This window comes from Macrotis lagotis, chromosome 1 (assembly GCF_037893015.1).
Source record: "Macrotis lagotis isolate mMagLag1 chromosome 1, bilby.v1.9.chrom.fasta, whole genome shotgun sequence".
Lineage (NCBI taxonomy): Eukaryota > Metazoa > Chordata > Mammalia > Peramelemorphia > Peramelidae > Macrotis > Macrotis lagotis.
In genome coordinates this window covers 483,415,313-483,431,763 of record NC_133658.1, presented here as the reverse complement: position 1 = coordinate 483,431,763, position 16,451 = coordinate 483,415,313, and the positions used below count along the sequence as shown (strand labels likewise).

General features: G+C 33.6%; 1 protein-coding gene across 1 annotated transcript in view; it reads right to left on the bottom strand.

The window, feature by feature from the left end:
- Window positions 1-16,451, bottom strand: part of GABRB3 (gamma-aminobutyric acid type A receptor subunit beta3) — a 252,890-nt gene that overhangs the window by 29,753 nt on the left and 206,686 nt on the right. The window contains exon 7 of the mRNA XM_074213722.1: window positions 4,191-4,343. Within this exon, the coding sequence (XP_074069823.1) occupies window positions 4,191-4,343 (153 nt within the window). The remainder of the gene's footprint in view (window positions 1-4,190; window positions 4,344-16,451) is intronic.

Below are 16,451 nucleotides of genomic sequence, written 5' to 3'. Positions count from 1 at the left end.
GTATCATCTCTTTATGCTAGGTATATGACCATGGCAGATAGATCACTTCATTTCACTTGCTTTAGAAAAGTTGTTATATGTATATATATATATATATATATATATATATATATATATATATATATAGAGAGAGAGAGAGAGAGAGAGAGAGAGAGAGAGAGTAGATGCAGACATATAAAAGGAGATTCCTTTACTGATGAAATCTTAGCTCTAGGATAAATTTCATACTCGCCCCCCAAAAAGTATCTTGGGGAATAATTTTGTCAATAAATGTATATCAAAAATAAGTCGTTTGCTACTTTTTTTACAAGTAAGAGTAATCTAATTCAATATGACTAATTTTCTTTTTTGAAGGAGCAAGTAGGAAAGAACAATATTTCCTCTTAGGCACACAATAATAACAATAACATAATCACTTGAATTTGTATATAAAACATGGTTATTATGTGGTTTCCTCATAACAACCCTCTGAGATTGATGTAAGTGATATTATTTCTGTTTTGTAACTGAAGAAAAAAGATGTTTTAGCTTTCTGTATGGACAGATTTATATATTTGTAATATTTACTACAGATCTACCATTACATAGGACATTTACTGAGCTAAAGGAAAAAATACTATACTCACATTTCCGAATATGTTTGACCTGGGTAAAGGAAAACAATTGTTTGGTAGGACAAAAAGGTCTACAATGACAAGGTTACCATAAATGCAGTTTCCATACTCCTGAGGTTCAGTAAGTACTTACTTAGAGTAGCACTGCCAAAAGTTACCAACATGGTAGATTATTTCCTCTCTTCCACTATGGAACATCTTTCAAGTTATTAAGGAGGTTATGAAAAATGAAGTCCATTATTTTTAAAAGGAAAAAAGCAGGTTCTATTTCAAAGTATATCAATATAATTGGTTAAATTTTTTCTTGGAGAGGGCAAGAATCATCATTATCTCTTGTTTCACAGATGATGAAAATAAAGTAACTGAATCAAGTTCACATATAAAGTCATTTGTAGATTTTGGAATGGAGCTTCTATCTCCTATTTTAAAGTTATAGTCTTTATCTCTCTGCCTTCAGCACCACTGATAAATATACAGAAATTAAAAAAAAAGAAAAATAACTTCAGGTCCAACTGCTAAAACAATTGCTGATGGAGTTTATAAAGAACTTAGACTTCACTGTATTTTAAGTTAAATCTTACTCCAATGTCTCAAGAGATGTGAAAAGAAATCCTAGGTTCTCTACTGGCAGCTAGGTAGTACAGTGGATAGAGTACATGACCTGAAGTCAAGAAGACTTGTCTTCTTGAGTTGCATTCTGGTCTTAGATATTTACTAGCAGTGTGAGCCTGGGCAAGTCATTTAACTTTCTTTGTCTCAATTCCCTTACCTGTAAAATTAGCTGGAGAAGAAAATGTCAAATCATTCTAGCATTTCTGCCAAGAAAATCTCAAATGGGGTCACAAAGAGTTGGACATGACCAAAAATGACTGAACAACACCAACAAATGATATTCTCCAAGGTAGATAATGAACAATAAATTCTGGAAGTAACACCAACTTGGAAAGACTTCAAGTACAAGTCCTATCCTGAGCCATAGATTTGCTGTCCAAGGCCCAGTCTATATAGGTTCAGACAGGCTCATAATTATGCTAACTTGCAATGTAATACAATTGTTTTGCACAGAATAACTTTCAAAGACCTACTGCATAGAAAACATGCAATCAGAAAGATCTGGGAATGCATCCTATTTGTACTACTTAATAGTTACATAATCTTAGACAATTTTGCTAAAACCTATCTCAGTTTTCTCATATATAAAATATATATATATTATATATATATATATAAAATAAAATATATATATAAAATAAGACAAATAATATCACAGTATATCACAGTTCTTAACCTCACTGGGTTGTTGTGAGGATCATATGAGATGAGACAGGCAAAGTGATGTGCAAATTTTAATAATTTTAATTTTAAATGTTTGTTATTATTATTAATAAATCACAAATGGATTGTGAACTATATCCCCTCATCAATCACAAATAAAAGTATGCATATCTACCTTTTTATGAGAATTTCACTGGAATGCATAATACTTAAATGAAAGCAATCTACAAAATCTAAAATTATTTTAAGAATCTAGGTTGATATGTTATAGTTACTAGAGTCAGAAAGTTGGCACATTGAAGAGAGTTTGGAGTTCAGAAAGACTAATACCAAAAATTATTTCAGACATTTAATAAACTGCTTAGCCAAATCTCTTAACCTCTATCTGCCTCAATTCTTCATCTGTAAAATGGTGATAAAATTGCACTTACTTTCCAGGTTTGTTGAGAGAATCAAATAAGATAATATTTGTAAAGCACTATGTAAACCTTAAAAAGCACTTGTTATTTTGTGTGCTAGAGGCAATATAATTATATTATATGCCAGTGTTATAAATTGCATAGATATATACATATCAACATCCTTTCCAGTGAAAAGCTTTACATAATATTCAGTTTAATCTCCAACTCTTGTTGTTGTTGTTGGGTTCAACTCTTTGTGACCATATTTGGGGTTTTCTAATGAGAGGTACTGGAGTGGTTTGCCATTTCCTTCTCTAGCTCATTTACAGATGAGGAAACAGATGAATAGGTTAAGTAACTTTCCTAGGGTCACACAGCTAGTTAGTATCTGAGGCCAGATTTGAACTCAGGGAGAGCCTGGGTTAGGAATTCTTTTGACAAGAGCAAAATTAACTCAGAGTCTCCAACTTGGTCTCCTGACACCTGACAAGGGGAAGGGGAGGAAGAGGGACTGAAAAAGTGAAATGAAGGAAAGCTTTCATGTAAGATCTTTGTTACCAAACCCCACATTCTCCACACCTTTTTAACTCAGGTCTATGGTTTCAATGAAGTAGGAAAATGTCCAGGAAAGAAATTCCCTCTACCAATATAGATCTTCGTTTGTAGCTAAGTGGTGCCATACTAGCTACAGTGGCAGGTGTAGAGTGGAGACGACTCCTTTTTCTGAATTCAAATCTGTTCTCAGATACTTACAGTTATGCATCCCTGGACAAGGCCCTTAAAACTGTTTGTCTCAATTTCCTCATTTATAAAATGAGCTGGAGAAGGAAATTGTAAACCTCTTCAGTACCTTTGCCAAGAACACTCCAAATAGGGTCAGGAAGAGTCTCAGATATGACTTAACAACAACAGTTTTAAAGAATCATTTAGGGTAGAGAAAGTTCAAGTGATTTGCCCAAGGTCACACAGGTAGAACCCATAAGGAGAGGTACTTGAAACATGTTGTCCTGACTTGGAGGATGAACCTCTATCTATTATGCCAGAATACAAGTCATCAAGTTTTCCAAAATGCTTCTGAACAGTGGACAATGTGGATTATTTTCCTCTGATTAACTGAGTGAATAGCTTAAATAACTATCTATTTGGAATGCTATAAGTACTGGGCTACCTAGAGAGAGAGCGGAAGGATGTTCTTAGGCTTCATTTCAGTTTTGTGATTCTCTTAGATAAATACATTAAAAGTCAATTGATCAATGCCTTTTCTTTTGAACTTTGCTATCTCAGCTGTATCTAAATTATAACTAGCTGAGGATTGGTTTATATTCCATAAACTAAACATAATTATATTTTATATTTGTCCCTTAAAGATCTAAAAAAAGTTTTAAATAAAATTCTGATCCATATTTTCTATAAAGTAGCACAGTGACCAAATGAGCAGAATAACTGTTGAATTAGAGAGCAGCACTAAGAATCAAATGGTGTGTTATAAAGCTCATTAAACTGTATTATTCTAATTATATCACTCTAATATTTAATTATTTTCTATTTTACTTAAAAAATGTGGAACCAATCAGATCCTTTTCCTGGATCAGTTTAAATAAAGAAACAACAACTCTTACCCTAATAATAATTGGTAACAAATATTTTATGATGAAAATATTTTAGAGGCATATTTTCCCTATCATGACTGTGAAGTTTCATATTTAAGTCTTTTTAATTAAATTACCACATCGAGGGAATCATGTGTGAACTTTTTGATTGAAGATAAAACAGAATTATGTCCACAAAGCTAGTGTCATGAGATGTCAAAATGCTGAAAGTGAACCATGGTTTCTGAAATCATTTGATACTATAATGATATATTTAGTTAAATTTTAATGCTATTTTTAAAATCACATACCGAGGGCAACTCTTGCTGCTGATGCATCATAATTAATCCAGAATGACACCCATGATAATATTGTAATCAGTATGGAGGGCATGTAGGTCTGAAGAATGAAGTATCCAATATTTCTCTTCAACCTAAAGCTCAATGAAAGTCGTGGATAGGCACCTATGAAAAACACAGAAATGTTACTTAAGAGAGGCGGGGGAGGATGAGAGAGAGAGAGAGAGAGAGAGACATTGGCAGACAAAATCATTTGCCTTTGTTGCTATGGAGATTAAAACATGTCTTTAGAGCCACAGGGACTGTGGAATACTCCACAACCATACAATTTATTTCTGTCTGGCAAATGGTATTTACAGGGAACCCAGAGTGTCTTGAGAGAAAAACACTGTTATGTAGTCTATTTTTAATGTAATAATGAGGAAATGCTACTGAGGCTAAATGCTAAGCTGAGAAATATCCCTCTGGAAAACTTTTTTTCTCTTTCTTTCTTTCTTTCTTTCTTTCTTTCTTTCTTTCTTTAGGAAAAGCTTTTAACAGAAGGCTGCAAAATAAAGCCAAATGTTTTGTTTATACTTTTAATTAATGGCTGTTCATCTACTTCTTCACTGTCTGCAGATAGATTTGGCCTAGAGCTGCCCCAAGTCAATTTTTTTTGTTGTTGTTGCCACCCACACACTGCAGGTTCAAAACCAGCTGCACAAAAGTAACTATGATGGGCTAACTAACCAAAGATACAAAGACCCTCCCTTTTGCAGATGAAAAATTCTAAAAATTGGAAGAGTTAAAGAGGGGAGCTACCTAACCCTAATAAAACTCGTCCTTTAATCTCATATCTTTGACAGATGAAAGCATTGACTCCATTAGCCTGGCTATTTTTCAACATTCAATTGTCTGCATGCATATAATAAGACTGGTCTGGTTTTTCATCTTTATATGTATTCTTCCCACATGTCATACTTTGAAAATCATTGCTTTACAATACACACATAAGTAACAAATGTGTTATTTTTTTATTCTGACTAGCCATCTTTTCCTTTGACCCATTCTTTTAGACAAATACATAGGAAGTTCCTTATGGTTCTCTATCCTAATCTCAAATTTTTCTGTACTTCCAGCACTTCCTCTTTTTTTTTACCATCCCAGGAGAACTGTCCTATTTTTTTTTCTCAAAACTAACTTTCTACTGTCGCTCTTAATCAAACAATTGATCCTGCTTCCTTTGGGAAGATTCCTCCAAGTAGCACCTCAAATAGTTATCAAAATCTTGAAAAGGCCATTCTGTGGAACCCAGGTTAAAAACCACTGGAATAGACTATCTCTAGAATAATATGATCCTTCTCTAAATAATATGATCCTTGTAGATTTTATGGTCACTTTTAAATAAAATATTCCAAAATTCATAGCATCGATCTGACATTTTGCCCAAACTCCGGTGAAATTGCTTGATGAACACTTCTAAGGGTATGGTGATAAATACTAAACAATTGACTACATGACACATTTTAAGTTAAATCTATATTGTTGATATTTTTCCAATTACTTTTCAACAAAACAGCAAACTACCTCTTGATTTTTAATATTTACCATTTTCATTTTCTAGGTGTAAATGCTCACAATGAATTTAATAATCACCATCATGCTTGTATGAGCTGGCTTCATCACACATCTAGACACTTCTATCTGAATTTTCTGGGCAACCTAAATATGTAGATATCTAAGCTACTCTTATTCTCCTGATTTTCCATTTTCTGTCCTTGGTGTTATCAATATTTGATTTTGTTCTCTTCTTCCCCATCATATTCTACATATTGAAAGTTCTACTACCAAAATGTCTCCCATATTCATATCTCTTTTCACTCCTATAGCTACCAGTCTAGTTTAGGCTCCTAATCCTTCTCACCAGTATAAAATGAGCTCATGTCATTCATTTTTCTCAGTGAGTTTTATTTATGACTCTTCTACAAAATAGAATCCAAACTCTGCAGAGTTCCTAAATATACCTTATGATGAATCAAACTATATACTATTTCCTGAATACAAATTTCACTTTTCGACCAGTGAACTCTTATTTAAGGTATTTCCTCTGATCTAAAAATGCATTTTCCCCCACTAAATCTTTATACAAAATTCATTTATAAACCTTTCAAAGATAAGCTCAAATGACATCTTTCCACTGGATATAATATCCTCATTTGAAGTCTTAGAACAACATTCTTTTCATAACTCTCTCTTATTGTTTTTGAAAGGCAGTGGCGTTAAGCAACTTGCTCAGGATCACAGAACTAGGTAATTATTAAGTGTCTGAGGTCACATTTGAACTCAGGTCCTCCTGACTCCAGGGTTGGTGCACCTAGCTACCCCTCATAATTCTCTTTTAACACTATATGGAAATATTGCTGAACTAGGGTTAGGAGAAGTAGGTTTGACTCTTGCCATGGTTACTTTCAGGAGTATGACCATGAGTAAGTCATTTAACATTTCTGTTCTTCAATTTCCTCATTTTAAAATGTAAATAATACAATTTTCATGAACTGTCACAGACATTGAGGATGAAATCAGATACATCACTTAATTCCTGGGCTACTACTGTGGTCGGTCTGATTGGTCTGTCTTCCACAATGTCCCCCCCTCTCCCCAATTCTAGTCCACCCTCTACTCAACTAAGAAGATGGTTTGTCTGGAGTGGAAATCTGATCTTGTCATACACATGGGTATGATGAGTCATACACATCAAATCTAGTGGCTCTCCTCTTGGAGTAAATATAAAATACTCTGGTCTTCAAAGCTCCTCTCCAGCCTCTGCCCTATTCTAGTCTTCTTACACCTTGCAACTCTCTCTTTCCACTCTTCCTACTCCATCATATTCTCTATGATTCACTAACATGGCGTGGATGTTAGTCCCTGAACAACATACTCCATTTCTTGGCTCTAGGCATTTTCACTAGTGGTCCTCCATGTAAGGAATGCTTTATCTCTTTATCTCTTTCTTCTGGATTCCCTGATTACGTTCAAATCTCTGGTAAAATTCCACCTTCTTCAAGGAACTTTCCCCTTCCTCAAAGTTAAAACTAAAATAGATTTAAACAAAAGAAAAAAATAGAGAAACTACACTCTTTGTCATCCGTATTAATATTTTTTCAATTATTTAAAATAACTAGATAGTAGAAGGTTGGAATATTGCTGTGATGTACGAAATGAGGAGCTGTTGACTTTAGATACATTTGGAAAGTCTAAGATTTATGAAGCAAGATGCTATCTACTTTATTTTTTAGGGGTTTTTTTGCAAGGCAATGGGGTTAAGTGGCTTGCCCAAGGCCACACAGCTAGATAATTATTAAGTGTCTGAGGGCAGATTTGAACCTGACTCCAGGGCTGGTGCTTTATCCACTACGCCACCTAGCTGCCACGATGCTATCTACTTTCAAAGAAACAGGCTAAGTGGAAATAAGCCGAGTACGCTCTTTAATGAATGTGTATATGTATAATTATATATATATATATGTATATATAATATGTATATATATATGTGTGTGTGTATGTGTATGTATATATCTATGTATGATATATGTATATATGCATGTATACTTATATTTATCTGTCAGAGTAATTATAGTGTTCTGGGGAGGAGGAAAGAGAAAAAATAAAGTAATGAAATGCACAACAGAGAATAAAAGAAAATCTATTAGGGAGCAAAGACAATATAGACAGCTTTGAACATAATGTATAGTGTTATACAGGTTTTCTTAAAATGGAAATTTATTACTTTATATTGACTCATGTTCTGCTGTATACATGGTAATTTAAAATTTTTTCTTATTTTTTATTTGTTTAAAAAGCTTTTCTCAATTCCCCTTAATTCTAGAGTCCCCCATTAATTATCTTCAAGTTGCCTTTTGTATATCATTTATATATTTGCATGTTGTGTCACCACCTTAGCCTGTGAATTACTTGAGGGCAGTCTGTCTATTGCTTTTCTTCATATCCCCAGTGATTAGAACAGTGCCTAGCACATCAAACTAAAAATATCATATCAATATAAGCTAGTGTTATTTTTTGCTTTGTGTATTATTAATTGTACTTTTTCTGTCTTTCCTGCTGTATTATGAAATACTTAATTTGAGAATTAGGTCTTAAATCATTTTGTTTTAATCTAACCCCTTCCCATAAGTGATTACCAGATCAGTTTACACATCCTACAGGCTCAAAACACATTTGATGAATAAATGAATATCATTTTGTTTTGTACTCATGAGATGAGACCATGTGCAGTGGCTTTGACATCTCTAATTTTCTTTTCTTCATCCCCAAGGATTCCACTAGGCTTTAGATAACAAGTCTGAGATGTAACAAATTCTCATAAGCTAAGCAATCAGCCTCAGAATTCCTTTGAAACATAGTTTTTTTTTTGTGGGAAATATCCCCACACTTTCATATAGAGGAGTTTATCATTAATTATTTTTATAGTACTCCACCCCCAACTTCTCACACACAATTAACTGCATATTTATAAAACAGGCAATCAACAAATTTGGTTGTTCTTTATAATAAATTTGTGTCAAATGTTGAAAAAAATAAATGAATGGATGTCCATCTACTAAGGTACAGTTAGACTCTATCCCTTCTTGTAGGGATAAGTGCTGTTAGAAGTTGAGGGGAAAAAATTCCCAGAATTACATAACATCAAAGCATCTAGATGGTGCAGTAGATAGAATGCTTGACTTGGAGTCAGGAAGTCCTGAGTAAGAGACCTCAGACACTTACTAGCTATGTGATCTTGGGGAAGTCCATACCCTCTGTTTGCCTCAGTTATCTCAACTGTAAAAAGGGGAAGATAATAATAATAATAATGATGATGATAATAATAATAATCTTCCCTGGATTGTTGTGAATATCAAATGAAATATTTCTTTAAAAAATTGAGCATAGTGCCTTTTATTTAAATATGAAAGAAACTTCCAACACCATCTAGTCCATCCTATACCTTACCTATAATGCCTTCTATCCAATTCCTGACAAATGGTTATTCATAGCTTCACCTGAAGACCACCATTAAAGGAAGAAACTACCATGCTCTGACATATTTCTACCACCTCTGTATAGCCCTGGGAATTTTTTTAACTTTCTATAAAGATAATTTGTTTTCAGGATTCATATATTATTAGATCTAGTTTCTGAAGGAATGGCTTCATATATATACATATATATGTGTACACACAAATATATATTTTCTTCTCTGTCTCTGTCTCTGTCTCTGTCTCTGTCTCTCTCTGTCTCTGTCTCTCTCTCTCTCTCTCTCTCTCTCTCTCTCTCTCTCTCTGTAAAAGCTACTCCTTCCCCATGATGACCCATCAAATATTTGACAGCTCTCATGTGTCCCTCTCATAAATCTTCTAACACCCCTAGTTCCTTCAATTGAATCCTCATTTGACATGATCTCCTGTTTTCACATCATCCTATCCTATTAACCCTTTTTTGAATCCATTCCAACTTGCTAATAATGTTCCTAAAATTTGTTATACAGAAGTAAACACAATATCCAACTTGGTTCTTATCATAATAGAGAAGAACAAGATTGTCACCTCCCTTGTCTGTATACCATGCTTTCATTACTGTAGTTAAGATCAAGATAGCCTCATTTGGATTTTGAAGTCATACTGTGGTTGACTATCGAGGAAAACACACAAATTTTGGGATTCATTTAACACAGGAGTGATTCCCATTTGAAAAGTGCCTTAATCCCTGGAAATTCTCTAAGTTAATTAGAGTTAAAGATACTAAAATTGTTAAGAATAAAAGAAAATGTAACAGTGTCCTGAGAGAGTGAGTGTCATAGTGAAGAAGTTTTGTAAATTAATCAATATGTGCAGAAGTATTTGTGTCCCTAAAGGATTTTCTATATATTTTTTTCTTTTGGGAAATCTATGACCTTAAGGTGTTCATGAATAGATAAAAGTCTAAATGTTACAATAGGCTCTTATTTAGGCAATAATATAATAGGTACAAAAATGTGCACCAATTAAAAGCTGTTAAAGATAGAGTTAGAGAAGTTTAGAGGAAAAACACTGACTTAGGAATTAGAAGACTTGGATTTGGATTTTAACTCAGAAATATTTAGTTGCATGACTTCAAATTGCCACTTATTCTTTCAGATGTCAGTTTCCTCACCTGGAACATGTATGTAACTTATTTCAATTATTTCATCTTTACAAGAAAAGTGCTTTGCAATTGTCAAGTTCTAAACAAATGAGAGTTATCATGAAATTCTCTGCAAAAAATTGTACAGCTCACAGAGAAATATCATATCCTAGAAGCACAATCAGAATAGAATGCACTGATGCAAGCATCCCAGAACCCAGAGAAAACCTAGCAAAGCTTCCACTGACAGAGGTTAATGTTCTATGATAGAGATGCGTTAAGGCTGATACTGTGAAATTGATACTGCAGTGCATTAGTGCATTAAAGTCTCTTTCAAAATGTCAAGAGAAATGTGCAGAAGCTCTAATGTGAATGTGCCAATGCAGATACTTGACGATGCCAAGGTAGATGCTGAACCATGATAATGGACTTAGACAAAATTCTGGACTCATTCCGAGGCTCTTCTGTCAGGCTAAAATAAAAGTATCTGCCACTAGACCTTCTTCCAAGCTTGACCATGCTGTCATCATTAAGGGGAGAAATTATTGTGGAGAAGGAGCCTACTTTTCCTATTAGCAGCAATAATTGCTGACTAAATTCCACCAATAGACAGATAGGCAAAAGAACCCTGGGGGAGGGGGAGAGCTTCCCCACCCAGAAAAGTCATTCTAGTTCAGCCCACATAGGCATTTTCCAGGGAAGCAACTCATGTGGACAAGGGAACAACCAATTCACAGGGCAGGCAAGTCAGTTCTGCTGAAGCAGCAGGGATCTTGAAGGGGAGATGGGAAGCACCATGTAGAATGGAGCAAGTCAAACCACCACTACCACCCTGAGCACCATTCCCTTTGTTCTCTAATAGATACAACCCAGTACCCTGAATGCAATGCTCCCAGGGCAGTGTCCATAGCCATCGTCCTGGAAAGCAAACCTTGTGGAAATGCAGACTGTTACCAGTTCCTGTAAGTGCCAAAAAATAAAATTCTTGTCACCATAATCTTTATCACTATGCAATGATTCAATATCAGAAACTGATATGATTTTAGCAGGGGAAATGACATTCAAGAAAGGCAGTACCATTTGCTTTGCTACTGCATGTGAAAAGCTATGGGGTTTTATTTATCTGATTTGCTAAACTTCCATATATGTGTTTTTTTCATTTTATTTTAAAATTTAATTTATTTACAGCAATGGGGTTAAGTGACTTGCCCAAGGTCACATAGCTAGGCAATTATTAAGTGTCTTCCTAACTCCAGGGCTGTTCCACTATCCCCAGCACCACCTAGCTTTCTCCCATACATTTTGTTCTATGGAATGTGAGCTACTTGAGAGCAGGGACTGTTCTTACTCTTCTAAAGGTATCCTAAGCACATATTAAGCACTTAATAAATGCTTCTTTCATTCATATAATTCATTATTCATCAGTCTGATAAAACAATGCAACTCATAGCTGCCCCTCTCCCCCATCCCAATGACATAATAAAAAAACATTAGACCAGAAACTGGAATTTGTGGGTTTCATTTTCTGGCTTTTCTAGTACCTATCTGTCTTAGTTTTCAGAAAGAAAATTAATTTCTTTGGGTTTCCTAACTAGTGAAGTAAACACATCAGAGCAAATCAAGTGAATTTAAAATGGATCTCTGAATAGATTTCAGGGGCAAAAGCATAATTTCAAACTGAAATTTAGCATTTTTCAATTATTAATTTAAAAAAAAAATTCTGACTACTCCATAAGCTTTACCAGATAGTCAAAGGAGTCTATCTCGCTCTTTCTCTCTCTGTCTCTGTCTGTCTGTCTGTCTGTCTGTCTGTCTGTCTGTCTCTCTCTCTCTCTCTCACACACACACACACACACACACACACACACACACACACGCAGGCATGCAAACAAAGAGCTGGACCAGGTGATCTCTAAATGGAAGTTTCAAAGTTCAGGGAGTCTTTACTACATAGATATCCAAAACTGTACCTGATATTCTGTTTGAATTACAATTTACAATATATAATAAGCATTAATATGAAAAGAGAATGTCTTCAGTAGGTCTGGATGCATCTGATGGAAGACCCAGAGAAGTAGATTTCATATTCAGTGAAAGGATGAACTGCTTAGTAGAACTTTTCAAAAAGTGGTTCTGTTCCAAATTGGAATGAGTGTCATAGAAGACATTCCTTCTCTGGTATAAACTGATTGAGATTATTGACATCCCTTGTAATTTTGAGAATTTGTAATTCTGTCAATTGAGCCACAAGAATTCTATAACTCCTTTTCCATAGGGCCTTAAAAAATCTCTCTTTCTGAACTCTGAACTATATTAACCATGGCTTTAGAAATTAACCTTTCTAAATATGGGCATATCATTAGTAAATTTATAATTATTTTCTAAGTCCCTTATGTTTCTAGCACTTTCTTAGATTCTTGAAATAAAAAGACAAAATTAAACTATCTTCAAGTAGCTGAAATTTATCAGTATTTTTATGTTTCAAGAGTATTAGCTTTCAAAGTAATCTCATTGAGACATGCCTGTATTTTAGTAATGTTATAACTGGTTATATCATCTTTGGAAATGTCTTTGTAGCCAGCATAGAAAATGCTGCTAAAATATCAATATTTTTATTATTCTATAGCCACATTGTTTACAGAATCAAACCAAAACAATATTACTCAGATCAATTACCCATGTTATTCACCTGGATTGGCTCAGAATAACTTTGGTCTATTTGAAAAAATCAAGTACATCCCACAAATACAAAGATTATATGTCACTGAAGAATTTTTGTAAGCATATGATGTAGACTATAAAGGCAATTCCAAAGGAGAAGTCAGAAAGGTGATCTACTTACTTTACATATGAAAAAAATCATACCCCTAGAGAAATCTAGCTCACCTTGAGTATCTATTGAAGAAATTCTGAGTGTGGAACGGGGTTTCTTCAAAAAAGAACATCAAGAAAATCTGCCAACTAAGTTCCTTTATGGACCCTGGACCTGAGCAGCCTCTTGGTAAAGACAAACTACCTGGTCTTTGTTAGCTCTGGGGATAGGAGTTTGCTTCTGTTCAGGTTCAATGGAAAGAAGGGCTAAATAACCTATAAAATCCTTCTAATTCTCAAGTGCTAGAGTTGACGAGTAAAAAACATTTGTTTCTGAGAGAATATACATTATATATATATATATATATATATACATATATACATATATATACTTACATCCATACACTCACAAATATATATATATATATATGTATATATATATATATATATATATATATATATATATATATATGATGATATTTCATGACATTCTTCTACTAAAGCATGCATTAGGAGTAATAGAGCATGTAAGAATCTACCAGGTTAGAAGTTATAAAACCTTTAAGGTATATATCTATTTCTTATTAATTTCACTGAAAACCTGAGTGGGAAGGAGTTTGCAAATTAGATTCTAGAGAATTTCTAGAGCTCATGTTAACCATAGAAAATACTTATTATATTCCAATTTATAGAAAATAGAATTTGGATTTCTCATTGATATAGCAGATAAAAATAAATGTGAAGGTTGATCTCTGAAAGATAGTAATTTAATGAAGCAAATGAAATTATTTATTATCATTCATCATTGCTTTACTCTTTTCCCTTCAAATCATACAGAAGTATTTTGAAATAAATCCAAAAAATATTGTTTTCTCAATATATGCTTTTATGTTCACTGAAAAAAATAGCAAAATATCTATACAAAACAATTTATCTACCATCATCCTACCTTCTTTCACAAAAAGCTGAGTATCTTAGGACTTAATTTTATTTTATTTTCCCTGCGCTTCTGTGGCTTCCTATTTCAACTCATAAAGCAGAAATTCTTCTCTTTGACTTTTAAAGCAATTTACAACCTGATGTCAAATGAAAGTTAAATATATATTATTCCCTAGGGTATTCTAGTAAATGGTTAACAACTAACCCTCAGAAGTGAATGCACACACACATATATAAAATATATTATATATTATATGTGTGTATATAAATCTATATGAGTATATATCTGGCATACTTTTAAGTTTAATGTGCATTATTAACATTTCCCTTATCATTTCCATCAATCTAGATAATCAACATAATAATAGATCAAGTTCTGAGCATTTGCTGGTTTCAAAAGTGTAAATGTTTATTTTGAAAATTTAACAACCAATTCTGGCAGCCAATTTGAGCTGCCTCCAGCATATTCTTGATTTGATTCCCCTTCCTGCTCTCTGTGGACTAGTTTCCTGTCATTAGCTCACTTAGCACCTCATGTCTCTTACCTGTTTGTCTTTGCACTGACTACCACCTGTACCTAAATTATACTCTCTCTTTCCCTCTTCTTCATATAATTTTTTATTTCTTTGAAGACTCAGATTAAGTTCTGAGTTCTCCAGGAAACCTTTCCCGATTGGACAAACTTCTAGTTACCTCCCCCCTTCCCTAATGATCTTGGATTTTACTATCATATATTTATTTTTGTATACTTGGATAGGTACATGCTTTCTGTCCAAGTAGAAAGAACAATTTGAAATCAGATACTGCTTCTAAGTACAAGGTACTTAATAAATGCATCTAACTGATTCATATGATCTAGTTAGTAATCTCAATTATTACTTTTTAATTGGCAATTCAAATTAACTATCCAAACATTTCTTAAATATCTGTTTTGTGCAGATCTCTGTACCAGGTCAGACCGATTTATAGACAGACAAACAGAAGGATAGATAGATACATGGATTGATAGGTTAGTTTTCCAACATAGGTATTATTCTAGCAAAGAGTTAAGAATGATCACTCTGCAATAGATTTATACTTACAACCATTTCCAGAGAATTCACTTCTCTGTTTACCAGTGTATATAATCTAAAGAATTTTCTGCTCTCAAAGTTTTTATTGACCCTAGAATTGCTCCAAATGTATATATACTTAGAAGGTTACTGAGTCAGGGAGAACATAAGACTCCTCTTAAATAGTTACTCCTCCTTCCTGCTCTACTTCCATAATCACTGACTTTCTTCTGAGTTTCTCCTTTCATTTTCTGCACTTCAAATAGATAATCATTTCAAAATTTTGTTATTTTCTGATTCAGATTGATGAACACAATCTTTATTAATTTAGTTTAATTAAAGTTAGATAATCATAGAAAAATTTGAATGACTGTAATTTTCATTGTTTTTAACATTTATGCAATGTATCTAATGCATCTATTTATCTTAAATATATCCACATGAATGCATTTGCTCACACAAATGAAAAATTAACTTCTAGACTGCAAACTCCCTAAAGGGAAGGGACTATATCTCACAAAGGGCATAGCAGAGGCTGCAGGTTTTCACTAGTCATCTAGGGATTAAATAAGGAAGTATTTTGTTATAATGGAAAGTGCTTTGGTATTGGAGGTAAAAGGTTTAAATACTGTTTTTGATACTGCTTCTATGATCTAGGGCAAGCCTGTTTCCCCATCTGTAAAACAAAGTGTGCTAGATGACTTCTAAAGTCTGATCTGATTCAAGATCTACAGTTTACACTCCAATTATGAAAATCCTGCTGAGAACATCCTTAGAAAACTCAGTTGTAATGAGTATATAAGTGGTTTGAATGTATGCAAGGAGTTATACAATCTTCCCAACTTGTTTGTACTGCTATTTGATTATTAGTATATTTTTATAAAATGAAAACTATAAAAGTTATATTTATGAGAAGTATAAGATACACTACTTTTTGCCTTGACCATTATAAATTATAACAAATTCTTAATTAATAATATTTTAGCCTCATTCTTATACATTGAGATTAAATAACAATGGTCTTCAACATGTCTTCAATAGGAAATTAATTGTTCTAATTTGTCAGACTTAAATTAAAATCCCAGTACCTGAATACTTGTGATAGTAGTTATTAATATCACTATAAATCAGGGCATCTAGGTAGCGCAGTAGATAGAGCACCGGCCCTGGAGTTAGGAGTACCTGAGTTTAAATCAGACCTCAAACACTTAATAATTACCTAGCTGTGTAGCCTTGGGCAAGCCACTTAACCCCATTGCCTGGCAAAAAACTAAAAAAAAATATCACTATAAATCCTGCCTAATTTCAGTGATGACTTGAGTGTAAGAAGTGT